General features: G+C 43.8%; 5 protein-coding genes across 5 annotated transcripts; 3 read left to right on the top strand and 2 right to left on the bottom strand.

Moving 5' to 3' along the window:
• The first annotated feature begins 451 nt into the window (after positions 1-451).
• Positions 452-4,250, top strand: LOC119548997 (aspartate aminotransferase, cytoplasmic). Its single transcript, XM_037856603.1, has 4 exons — positions 452-635; positions 2,447-2,554; positions 2,815-2,888; positions 2,951-4,250. Exons 1-4 carry the CDS (start codon positions 527-529, stop codon positions 3,902-3,904), a joined length of 1,245 nt encoding a protein of 414 aa, XP_037712531.1. The 5' UTR covers positions 452-526; the 3' UTR covers positions 3,905-4,250.
• A 143-nt stretch (positions 4,251-4,393) lies between these two features.
• Positions 4,394-5,446, top strand: LOC119548998 (DNA-binding protein SMUBP-2). Its single transcript, XM_037856604.1, has 2 exons — positions 4,394-4,545; positions 4,605-5,446. Exons 1-2 carry the CDS (start codon positions 4,539-4,541, stop codon positions 5,081-5,083), a joined length of 486 nt encoding a protein of 161 aa, XP_037712532.1. The 5' UTR covers positions 4,394-4,538; the 3' UTR covers positions 5,084-5,446.
• Positions 5,447-5,750: 304 nt separating this feature from the next.
• Positions 5,751-8,535, top strand: LOC119548994 (cysteine--tRNA ligase, cytoplasmic). The gene is made up of 6 exons (XM_037856601.1): positions 5,751-6,030; positions 6,096-6,585; positions 6,641-7,327; positions 7,386-7,530; positions 7,593-8,191; positions 8,252-8,535. Exons 1-6 carry the CDS (start codon positions 5,852-5,854, stop codon positions 8,375-8,377), a joined length of 2,226 nt encoding a protein of 741 aa, XP_037712529.1. The 5' UTR covers positions 5,751-5,851; the 3' UTR covers positions 8,378-8,535.
• Positions 8,528-11,347, bottom strand: LOC119548995 (exostosin-2). The gene is made up of 3 exons (XM_037856602.1): positions 9,794-11,347; positions 9,572-9,731; positions 8,528-9,516 (listed from the first exon to the last, which is right to left on the bottom strand). Exons 1-3 carry the CDS (start codon positions 11,283-11,285, stop codon positions 9,015-9,017), a joined length of 2,154 nt encoding a protein of 717 aa, XP_037712530.1. The 5' UTR covers positions 11,286-11,347; the 3' UTR covers positions 8,528-9,014.
• Positions 11,348-11,653: 306 nt separating this feature from the next.
• LOC119550070 (ATP synthase subunit s, mitochondrial) lies at positions 11,654-12,463 on the bottom strand. The gene has a single exon (XM_037858537.1). It carries the CDS (start codon positions 12,376-12,378, stop codon positions 11,767-11,769), a length of 612 nt encoding a protein of 203 aa, XP_037714465.1. The 5' UTR covers positions 12,379-12,463; the 3' UTR covers positions 11,654-11,766.
• Between the last annotated feature and the right edge of the window lie 501 nt (positions 12,464-12,964).

Genomic DNA, 12,964 nt, shown 5'->3' with positions numbered 1-12,964 from the left:
GAGTTGTACTTTATTCTTCAGCGGATGTCGTACTTCCTTTGATTATGGCAATCACTTATATTGTCTTAAGAAAGTCAATGGGCGGGTTAAGGTCAAGTATTGTCTTTTATTTATTTATATTTCTGAAGTACTTATGTTAAGGATAATCTTTATTTATTTATATTTCTGGTGCACTTATGTTCCTCAAGATATGATCCATATATTTAATGGAGCCATACACATTTTTTTTAAACTTTTCATCAATATGCATTTAAACTAGAATCTTAAAAAAATAAAATATCGTTATTTTTTAAAAAGTATTCCGATTTAGAGAACTATCAAAATCTACTGCATACTTTTTGGCCCACTTTTTAAACAAAAGTTATCGATAACTGGGAACAAGAAATCGAGAGAGCTTTTTGTGGGAAAAATTGCTAAAGTCAAGTGCAGCCACACTACTTTTTGGCTTTTTTTGGTGCCGACTCTATCGAAATTAATTTATTTGTTATTGTCGCTCCGTTTGGACTTGTTTGTCGAGTTAGCCGCGATGTCAATTTACGCCGACGTTCAGAAAGGACCCGCCATCGAGGTCTTCGCCTTGACACAGGCCTTCAAGGACGACAGCAATCCCAGCAAGGTCAATTTGTCGGTGGGCGGTAAGTGAAGAATTCAATTTCCCCCCCGGAAGAATGTTTATGCATACGTGTGCAGCAATGTGTGTGTTACTACTGGGTGTCTCTGTATGCGGCTCAATTTGCTATCATTTGTTAGTCGCCCTGCCCTTGCAGTTCGCCTCCCTCACCTCCCTCACCCCCTGGAACGCCCGTTTCCGCCCGCCACCCATCGGCCCACTCTGCTGGAGGTCATTTGGAAGTCAAAGTGGCATATTGTTTAGATTTTTCCGTCCTTTTTGCCGAGATTTTATGCATGCACAAGTGTGTGCTTTCCAATTAGAGAGCTCATAATATATCATGTCAAGTAGGGAATGTGTAGATTTCAGAATACACTACCAAAGAAAATAGTGTAATATTTTTTCCAGACCACTGTAAAAGCATAACTTATCTAATTTTGTTGTTAGCTAAGGGTTATCACATTTTCCCAATAGATAAATACTATGATACCATTTTTGCAAGCCTTATCTAAACTGATATTAAATATTTACATTTAGAAGTACTAAAAACGTTTCAAAAAAACTTAGATATTTGTTTTATATTACATTTTTTTTATGTCATTTTTTTGTTAGCTAAGGGTTATCAGTTTTTCCTAATAGATAAATACTATTATACCATTTTTGCAAGCCTTATCTAAGCTGATATTAATTATTTACATTTAGAAGTACTAAAAACGTATCCTAAAAAGTAGCATAATTTTTTAATATTAAATTACAAAAATGTAATAGTTGGATAAAAATGTATTATCCTTGTTCAAAATATTTATAATAGCGTATTCTTAAAACTTTAATGGTTTAATGATCCAATACTGATATAGTACATATACCAAAAATCATTCATATTAGGGAATTTCTCTTGCGACTTTCTTCGTCTCAATTCATTTTGACGTCAGCTAAACCACAGTACATATATAGTTATAACATATGTGTATAGTAGATGATAAGCCTCTTCGCTGAGACTCTTGGCAGGTACTCTACAAACATCCAGCGGCAATCTGGTGACGGGTCGTCCAAGAGCAATGTTGCTGATTTGGACGGTCGCCATTTCACCTTTTCTATATTTATGGATTCTATTGCATAACTTGAATAACAATTCCCACCAGCAAACTTGTTGATTATTTTTTTGTTTTGTTAGCTGATCTGAGAGTCATTAACCTTTGCTTCTTTGTTGATTTATGCTAATGGAACTTGTTTGTATTGTAATATGAAGTTTCTGTAAAAAGTTTTTGTTTTGGTGCTATTCTTATTTATATCAGACCCTAGGTTATAAATAAAACTGAGAGAATACTCCCTGATTCTGGTGAAATCTTAAAGTTTTTATTGTAAATGAAAGCAGATGATCTGCTTACATGGTATAATTCTAACTGAACAAAAAACGTGTGAACATTTATTAAATTTTTTTTCTTTACTTCTAAAATTGCTATAATTTCTCAATTTTATTGTGCCAGTCGTTACGGCTCGTTGTTTATAGGCATTGTTTTCGCTTTTTTTACAATGCTACAAAGTAGAAATAACACCCGACCAATTCATTCAATTAGTTTCAAATAACCGGGCCACAGTATTTTTCAGTTGCGGCAATAAAGAAATGAATTGGCCTAGAAACAACGCTGAAAACAATATCAGATTGCGTACAGCATTACGATTATTGATTAGGTCTGTTAAGTCCACCAAGATAAGAATTGATTGTTGTACGGATTTCAGCACTTTGAACAATGTATTCCCCTAGACCATTAATCAATCAATGGACTTTAAATGAATCGTGTTACTCATGAGATCTTTGATTTTGTTCATCCACAGCTTACAGGACAGATGCTGGAGTTCCTTGGGTTTTGCCTGTGGTGCGCAAAACCGAAATCTCCATTGCCAGCGATGAGGCTGTGAACCACGAGTATTTGCCAGTGACTGGTGAGTAAATACAAGTAATCTATCAAAGTCTACAAAAAACTAGGAGGTTTTAGAAATATCACCATCTGAATTTGAACTAAAAAGAAGGTGAAAGATCTTTAAAGAGGTATCAAAAAGTTTGCAAGGATTTATTTTAAATCCAGAAGTGTGATACAAAATTGGTAATACTTTTAAACAGCATACTTTTAAACACCCTTTAAGTGCTTTACAACCTTATACCTATATCTATCCATTTAATCCTAATTTGTTTATTATTCCAGGACTCGATACGTTTACAAGTGCTGCCACAGAATTGGTGCTGGGTGCTGATTCCCCTGCCATCAAGGAGAATCGCGTAAGTTGAACCGCATAAAAATATAAAATATATTTTTCTTATCCATTATATATTCCAATCAGGCCTTTGGAGTGCAGACCATCTCGGGCACAGGAGCCCTGCGCATTGCCGCTGATTTCCTGCACAGACAGCTGAACCGCAACGTGGTTTACTACTCGAATCCCACATGGGAGAACCACCACAAGATCTTCTCCGATGTGGGCTTCACGACCCTGAAGTCGTACCGCTACTGGGACCAAAACAAGCGTCAGCTGGACTTCAAGAACATGGTGGCCGATCTGGACCAAGCCCCGCCCGGTGCTGTGATCATCCTGCACGCCTGTGCCCACAATCCCACCGGTATTGACCCCACCCAGGAGCAGTGGATCGAGCTGGCTGATTTGTTTGAGAAGAAGAAGCTCTTCCCACTGTTTGATTCCGCCTACCAGGGCTTTGCCAGTGGCGATCCGGATCGCGATGCCTGGGCCGTGAGGTACTTTGTGCAGCGTGGCTTTGAGCTCTTCACCTGCCAGTCGTTCGCCAAGAACTTTGGCCTCTACTGCGAGCGTGCCGGCAACCTGACGGTGGTGCAGCAGCATGGTTCCACCAAGGCGGCGGTTCACTCCCAGCTGACGCTGCTCATCCGTGGCCAGTACTCGAATCCGCCCGCCTACGGTGCCCGCATTGTGTCGAAGGTTCTGAATACGCCGGAGCTGCGCAAGGAGTGGATGGAGTCCATCCAGACCATGTCGAGCCGCATTCGCGAGATGCGCAAGGCGCTGCGGGATAAGCTTGTGGAGTTGGGAACACCCGGCAACTGGGACCACATCGTCAACCAGATCGGCATGTTCTCGTACACGGGCCTTAACGAAAGTCAGGTGCGCGTTCTGATCAACGATTTCCACATCTACCTGCTGAGGACGGGACGCATCAACATGTGTGGCCTGAACACGGGCAACATTGAGTACGTGGCCAAGGCGATCCATGCCTCGGTTACCGGAGAAACTGCAGCCTGTCCCTGCGACAACAAATTGTAAACGTACCAATATTACCCGATCGATGGAGTGTGCAACGATTAGCTATATTATGAGTGGAAAGAACTCAATGTCAGATCGCAGATGTCTGCACAATTAGCATTTAAATCAAACCAACAGCAATTGCAATTACTAAACGTTTATACACGGCTTTTAGATGGATATATTATACACTTGAAATGGTCAAATCAGTATGGAAATTATGTCCCACATTGGATTGAATAGTTTATACAAATTGTGCACAACCGAGGGCCGTCAAAGATTGGTTAAATAATGTTTAGTTTACCGAATCTTTATTGACTTGTGTGTAGAAATTAGTTACAACGACAATAACACTACTGAAGTATTTAAATAGTGGAAATGTGTATTCATTTGGGTTAAGACGGTAAAGGGAGGAATTCTCCAACTAACGGATAATTTTGTATATGTGCAAGTTTTATCAGATTTAAGATTTTCTTTATTTTAATAAGCAATATCCTCTGCTAACAATTTAGATCACTTTTGAAAATAACCGCTTTGGCCGATTACTTTTTGAAGACCATCGATATATCGATTACCAGTCAGCTGTTTTCTGAACTCCCATCTTCAGAAGTTAAATCTAAATTGTAAATACTCTGTAAATAAAACAGAATTTTCAATGGCAGGTGCGTATAAACACAATAAAAACTATAATTTTCGATGTGTAAGTTATCATTTTCTTCAGACGATCCAAACAAACCCTCCACCTCGTCGAAAGCTGACGAAGCTCCCCTGTTTCCTCCCGCCAAACCAGGAAAACGAGTGGACTATGGGACAAACAACACACTGGAGCTGCTGGAGCGGATTCCCAGCCAGGTGGTGGATCTCAAACTGGACGATGTCCTCACTGCCGTCAAGGAGGTGGACAACCTCTGCGACTATCCCCGCTGCAAGACCAAAACGAGCCTAATGGGCCAGGATTGTCAGCACTGCAAGAAGAGATTCTGCTTCAAGCACGGACTGCCGGAGGTCCATGGATGCGGCGAGGAGATCAAGCGGGACGAGCGGAAGAAGTTCCTGCATCCCAAGCCAGCGAAAACAATAAGGCAGGAGGAGGATGTCAAGAATGCCAAGAAGCGACTGGATGCCAAGCTAAAGGATATGCAACAAGGACGCACTCAAAAGGCCTCTGGCGCGGGTTCCAAGAAAAAGAAGGGAAAATAGTAACATATTCGCTCAATTTAGTGTATTTTATCTTTAGAAACCCAAGATGATGGTACTTCTTTCAAGGAATAGATCAAAATCAAAGTAGCACAACTCTATTGATTGCTGTTACTTATTTGCAGACTCAGATATGAAATGCATGTTATAATGAAAATTTAGATACTTAAATAAATATGTAATTCATTAAATTTTCATCCCGTGGTATTTAAAAATATAAAACTTGTTCTGCATACATTGAGCACAAAGATTACTAATGGATGATATATTCTGAATCAATCCAGAGGAAGTATAAACATTTATCACAGTTTAAAATGAATAATTTGTTTCAAATGCTATTATAAAACCAAATAATTATATATATACTATTTTAGAAGCGAAAACCACAATATATTTAACTTATGTTTAATCTTTTTTAAGATTGTTTATCCTCTAAAAGACTTCTTGAACGTACTGCTTTTATATTACTATCTGATAAGGTAAAGGACGATGGGCAAAATTACATTAGGTAAGAATTTCTGATCCATTTGAATTATAATAGCTGAAGGACTAAAGTTAATCCCTAAATTAATTTTAATAGGTAGAACAATCAGTTTAAAAGCTACCCAATACCCGGCCAGGGTGGCAACTCTGCGCGGCGTTGCCACGTGTCGCCGGACAGCTGTTGCCCATGAGCTGATGAAACTTTGTCGCATTGCAAGTGCGGAGCAGAGTAGCAGAGGAGATTGACTGTTTATACACACATACGTATAACTACAGAGCGCAAAAATAATGTCGAAACGTGGGCAACCGGCGTGGCAAGCTCCCAAGGCGGCGGATCGGCCGAAACTTAAGCTATTCAACAGCCTCACCCGGCAGAAAGAGGACTTCGTGCCGCTGGACGGGAACAATGTAACGTGGTACAGCTGCGGACCCACCGTCTACGATGCCTCCCACATGGGGCATGCCAGGTTGGTTATCTGGAGGCCGCCACATCACCATTGGTATATCTTATCTTGTATTCCCCCCTCCACAGATCGTACATTTCCTTCGACATTCTGCGGCGCATTCTGGCCAACTACTTTGGCTACAACATTCACTATGTGATGAACATCACGGACATCGATGACAAGATCATCAGGCGGGCGCGGCAAAACCATCTCTTCGAGGACTACGCCAGGGAGGCAGCCAAGCTGCCCCTGGAACAGCTGCTGGGTCAGCAAAAGGAGGTGCTGCAGCTATTCCAGCAGACATGCGCCAAAAACACCGATCCCGACAAGAAGATCATGCTGGACAAGACCCTGCAGCGCATGAACGACGCCGTGGAGGCTCTGACCAAGGCGGTGGGCAAGGGCGTGGACCAGGAGATCGCCGACAAGCGGCAGAACTACCTTAACGAGGCCAAGGACCCCATTTCCGATTGGTTGGATTCGCAGAAGGGCGCCCAGATCAACGATAACGCCGTGTTCGAGGCCCTTCCTCGCTATTGGGAAGACCAGTTCCACAACGACATGAAATCACTGAATGTGAGTCATCATTAACCACCAAAAATGAATCATTTGCTAATTATACATTTAACAGATTCTGCCGCCTGATGTTTTAACTCGCGTTTCGGAGTACGTGCCCCAGATCGTCACCTTCATTCAGAAAATCATCGACAATGGTTTGGCCTATGCAGCCAACAACTCCGTTTACTTCGATGTAAATGGCTTTGACAAGAGGGAGAAGCATCACTATGCCAAGTTGGTGCCGGAGGCATATGGCGACACCAAGTCCCTGCAGGAGGGCGAGGGCGATCTGTCCGTGGCCGAGGATCGGCTCTCCGAGAAGCGTTCTGCCAACGACTTCGCTTTGTGGAAGGCAAGCAAGGCCGGCGAACCCTGGTGGGATAGTCCCTGGGGCAAGGGTCGTCCTGGCTGGCACATTGAATGCTCCGCCATGGCCTCGGATATCTTTGGTCCCAATTTCGATATACACACTGGCGGTGTGGACCTGAAGTTCCCCCATCACGACAACGAACTGGCCCAATCGGAGGCGGCTTTCAACGAGTCTGAGTGGGTCAAGTACTTCCTGCACACGGGTCACCTCACCATCGCCGGCTGCAAGATGTCCAAGTCGCTGAAGAACTTTGTGACCATCCAGGAAGCGCTCAAGAAGCACTCTGCCACCCAGCTGCGACTGGCATTCCTGCTGCACTCGTGGAAGGACACGCTAGACTACTCAGAAAACACCATGGAAATGGCCACGCAATACGAGAAGTTCCTCAATGTAAGGAGGTGCAATCTTAGGTTTACATTAGTCTTTGCTAACCGTTTTTTCTCTACAGGAGTTCTTCCTGAATGTCAAGGATCTGACGCGACACGTCCTTTCCGATGAGTCTCGAAAGCAGTTTGATGCCTGGACAGAAGTGGAGGCGGCCCTGCAGAAGAAGTTTGCCAGTTCCCAGGTCCAGGTGCATGCAGCTCTCTGTGGTATGTTATATGAATATCCCTTTGAAGATCTTCCCTAAATAATCATACATCTATTCCCTTAGATAACGTTGATACTCGCAGCGCCCTAGACGCCATTCGGGAGCTGGTCTCCGCCTCCAATGTCTATATTCGAGACAACAAAACCCGACTCAACAGTCTGCTACTTCGCAACGTGGCCACCTACATTACGGATCTGCTGCACGTATTTGGCGCTATTTCTGGACCTCGCGGTGGCATTGGATTCCCCGTCAGCGGTGGCTCCGGATCCCAGGCAGCTGGTGCCGACCTGGAGACAACGGTGCTGCCTTATGTGCAATCCTTGGCCGAATTCCGTAATTTGGTGCGGGAGCAAGCTAAAACACTAAAGGCCCTCGACATTCTCAAGCTCTGCGACGATCTGCGGGACAATGTGCTGCCAAATCTGGGCGTGCGACTGGAGGACAAGGATGGTGGCAAATATGCCGTCAAGCTGGTTGACCGGGACTCACTTTTAAGGGAGCGGGAGGCTAAGCTGGCCGCCGAGGCGGAGAAGGCAGCGGAAAAGGAGCGCAAGAAGCAGGCGGCAGCTGAGGCTGCGGCGGCCAAGGAAGCCCAGCGTCGCGTGAATCCCAAAGAAATGTTCCTCGGCGAAACGGAAAAGTACTCAGCTTTCGATGAAAACGTAAGCCTAGCGATAATGGAACAACAAAACATATTTATTAACATATTAATCTCTCTATAGGGCCTTCCCACTCTCGACAAGGAGGGCAAAGAAGTCAGTAAAGGGCAGATCAAGAAGCTGCAGAAACTCCAGCAGCAGCAGGAACAACGTTACAAAGAGTATTTGGCATCCATCAAAGAAGCCTAAAGACTAAGATCAGAGCAACCATGTTTATGATATTAGCATAGCATTTAAACGATCCAAAACCTTAATGCGCACCTTAAAATCTACCATTTAGTTCAAGCAAGAGATTTCAGAGTTCCCAGCTTAAAGCAGTCCATCTAATAAAACTTTTTCTACGATAAGATCAACTTTCTATGTTTATTTACAGGCTAGTTCCAGTTTTCTAAATTATCGATTTGAAATCAAAATTAAGTCTACCCAATTGCTGCCAATATTACGACCTATAACTATCTTATTTTTTTAAATAAATAATTTTCTACATGAAAAAGTCCACAGAAAGGACATAAATCCAGTTAGTAATTTCACTAAAATATTTCTAACTATTTCGATAACATTTGAAATTGAAAACTTTGACTTTTGAGTACCAATTAGAAGTCAAACATATTGCGTGAAAAATAAAACCGGAACAGCCCCTATTAATCGGCTCTTTCACATTTGACATATAAGCGTGATCCAGATATGATGGCAATAAGATATATGCAATATGATATATTCGACTGCAACTTAAGTTTTCCGCTAGAGGAGTTAAGCGCTATTCCCACAAGTCTTTGGTATATCTCCTACGGTTCCATTGGAATGTCATGTTCAGAGCTTAGGACTCTTATAAGCTACCAATGTCATTGTAGCGCTTCAACTTGTCCGGGAAATTGTCCCGGAACAACACCGGGTCCGCTCTGAACTCCACCGTGCGCAGCGGCATGCGACCGTAGATCTTGGAGAAGCGATCAATGCAGGCCGACCGTTCCCGCATGTGATTCAGATCGGCGGAAAGCATTTCCGTATTGGTGCACTCCGGGCACTTAAACTTCTTGCGAGGGGTTACCTTTATGGGTGGATTGTTGGTGATGTTGGCCACCAAGAAGTTCATGGCAATGTCCTCGCAGTTCATGTGCTCATCCACCCAATCCTTAATGTCCCCCGGCATGGCATGTGTGTACATGTGGCTCCAGTACTTGTGATGGAAGGCAGCTCCGGTAAGGACCATGGATATCTGGTTCGTCCACTCCGATTCGTAGTGCCAGCGCATGGTGACATTGTCCCAGACATGAATGCGACTGGGAAAGCCCACAATGTGATCTGGAAACTCCCGCCAAACCTCGTAACTTTGATAGGGAAATTATTAGTCTGGGAGCTTAAATTATTAAAAGTTCAATTTACCCAAAATCTAACTCATCTGTTGTCAGCATGATGATGTCGTCGTCTATGGTTAAAATAGCTTCCGTTTCGATTTCCGGATATGGATAGAATCGGTTGGACAGCTTGTTCTCCTTGGTTTGCCGAATTTTCAAGGGCTTCGATATAGACGGAAATGTGGATACTGTTGGTTTAAAATAATTCATTAATACTGTATTGTAATTGTATATTTTTATAAGAACTTACAGTGCGGTGGAGACTTCTTCTGGTTGTTCCAGATCACCAAAATACTTTGCAATGAGGGCACCACAGCCAGCTTTTGGATCAGCAGAAAGAGACTCTCCACGCGATCGTAGGTGAGGATGACGGCGGTAAAACCCTGCGACTTTGGCGCCAACGAAGGCAGGAAAAGGGGATTGAAGGTGGAGCGGGCGTTGGTGTCGATGGCGTTCCACTGGCGACTACTGCGTGCTCGCAGCGGAAAGATGCGACTCTCCAGCACCTCCAGAGCAGTCAGCGTGACGGTCTTCAGATCCTTGAAATACTTGGAGAACAGCCACTGAACTTGCTTTTGCATCTCAACGATTTTCACACTAGATATCGCCTTTAGCTTCTGCATCACGGAATGCAGTTCGCTTTCGCGTATGCGAACAGAGGCCAACGACCAATCGATCACATCCTCGAAGGGCAGCACATAGTTATCCACGGCAATTACGGGAATGCAGTGCTGCGACATAATCTCCACCAGATCGGGCTGACCTAAGCGAAGACTACGGGTCAGCAGGCAGAATTTGCCGCGTGACAGCAGACGAGGATACTCCAGGGATTTGTGGTGCTGCGACAGGGGGCAACGCATGGCGAGATCGAAACCCTCGCAGGCTCCCAAAAGGAGTAACTGCTCGCTGTGCGCCACGGCCAACTCCCGCAGGTTCCTCACGAAGCGAGGGAGAATATTAAGCTGGGCCACTATCAAAAGGAACTTCCTTTGGGCTGTGGCATGGGCATGTTGCCGCACCAGGCGCGGACTCCACACAGGAATGGCGACATCGAAGCCCGGTCGATACGACCAAGAGTCAAAGCCACCGCCAAAGATGATGGCATTGTCCGTGTTCACATCCAGCACGGTGTTGTACGATGGAGCTCCGCCGGGCAACATGTTGAAGATTATGTGGTTGGCTCCCCGATCCCAGAAGTCCAGGGAAGCCAGAGCTGCTCCCGACAAATGCTTGTCGAAGACATTCTGGTTGAGTAGATCCAGGCTGGGCAGGAAAAGGCAGGCCTCATTCGGATTCGAGGTGTAGTAGCGACTTTTAAGCACCGCTTCGAGGATCTGGAAGTACTCGCTGGACAGCGTGGTGGCCACCTTGTCGGTCCGTTCGTCCACAAACTCCTGCAGCGGATAGATATAGACCTTTAGACGGTCGTGCTCGCACTTGTAGATGTTTAGGCAGTCCCAAAACGTGCAGTTGACGTTCCGGGCCCGCTGCTCGCCCTCGGAATTTAGGGAGACCTCCTGGATGTGCTCCAGGTCCAGGATCAGTTTGTGAGAGTCCCTTTTCCCGTGGAAGAATCCATCGCGGGGACTGTTGGAGAGGTCCCACACCAGGTAACCCGCGCAGAGGGCTACGATCACCAGAAGTCCATAGGTCAGGCAGTTCAGGATGTGCTCCCTGGGATTGGGGTGTGAAATGGCCCGTGACTGGGTCACATAACTCATTAAATTCTTTAACTTGGTCATTTTATTGCAATTTTCACATTTTGTCCCGTCTAAAATAGTAGGACCGCACTGCGGGCGACTCAGAATGCTGAAAAACCAGTGCTGGAAAGCGAGCTTTGTCAGACAACATATTTTAAATTAGTGAAAGATGAATTTTATTTATTAATTATAAAGCCAAAGTAAGATTAAAATCCAATTGTGGTGTATTTTTGTTGTCACTTATACTTAATTAAAAACTATTTTATATAAAATGTACGAAGATAGAAAATTTTTCTAAATAAAATGTATCTTTATTGGTAGTCAGATTAATCTCAATAGCATGGCATACACCTAAAAACAAAAAAAGCTAAACTAGACCCACTGTGCAAGTTTGAGGTCTACCATTTTTCGCTTTTCCCAACACTTTATAAGTTTTTATTTACAAAATCGGAAACAACAAATCAACAGCTGTGTTTTACCAAAAGGTATACATATTATATATGTATTTCAGTAATACTTGTAGTTACTCCTTAGGCTTTAGTGTAACACCGAGCTTGGTGGCCTTGATGTCGCAGTTCGGGAGCTGTCTCTTCAGATTGGCGGCCACTGCCTCCATGTTCTTGACGAATATCATGTCGAAGATGACCAGTTGCCGCAAGTTTTCGAGCTCCCCGATGGCGGCAAGTCCGGAATCCGTGATGTTGTAACAGCCGGAAACCTGCAGTCGCTCCAGTGAGCTGCTTATATGATGCAGTCCCTCCAGACCATCGTTCTCCAAGTGCTTGCAATTGTGGAAAATCACGGTGTCGATGCTCTTGCAGCCTTTCAAATGCTCCAGTCCTATTTTCATGATTGACGAATTGGAGGCGTCCACTACCTTGAGGCAAAATTGAGTATTTTCCCCAGGCAAGGAATTGTAATCCTTCCAAAGCTTTGTGGGATTCTCCACAAAGCGTACGCCGCCTCCGTTTTTCACAATCCATTCGGCACACAGGCGGTTTGGACCCACTTTTGCCAGCCGATCGGCGTCCACCTGGTTAAAGGCGACGGCCACATAGCCCCAGATGCCTCTCTGATCCTTGGGATTACTCGTGAGCAGTTGTCCTATCCTGGGCAGCTTATTCAATAACAACATTTTCGGTGACTAACGGAACAGCTGGGGCCGCCCGTCGTTGTACAGCACTGTTTTGGGGGATGGGGATGCCACTTTGTCGATTTGGAAAGTTTTAAAACGTTTTTGAATGCAAACTTCATTTTGCTTGGTTTTATTTTTGAAGCCTATTGTATGTGGCAACTGTTGTACAGTCAACTTTATAAGGGGAGCAGAACGAGATATAATCAGGGTATTCCTTAACTGTTGCTGAATTGTAGAAAATTCAAATGAGGGAAAGGCCTTAAAAACTTTCTGTTAATTCTCAAATACTTAAGACCAGTTGTCATTATTTTTCGGAAGTAACATAATATTTTATTATCCTTATAAGTTAATTCCTTAAATTATTAATTAGGTGAAAATAACATAAAATATTCTTTCTTAAATAACGCTTATAGCCTCGAGGTTGTTGAATTGCTGAAATTTCTGAGAGTGGAGTTTGGTGCTTTAAGCTCATAAACATCTGACTTAAATTTATCAAATCATTAAGTTTATGGAATACTCCAAATTCAAAATTTAATAAAACTGTATGTTTAATTATGAATTGAAAGAACCCGTTAAATCAAAAGCC

This window comes from Drosophila subpulchrella, chromosome 2R (assembly GCF_014743375.2).
Source record: "Drosophila subpulchrella strain 33 F10 #4 breed RU33 chromosome 2R, RU_Dsub_v1.1 Primary Assembly, whole genome shotgun sequence".
NCBI lineage: Eukaryota > Metazoa > Arthropoda > Insecta > Diptera > Drosophilidae > Drosophila > Drosophila subpulchrella.
This window is presented reverse-complemented; position numbering and strand designations above follow the sequence as displayed.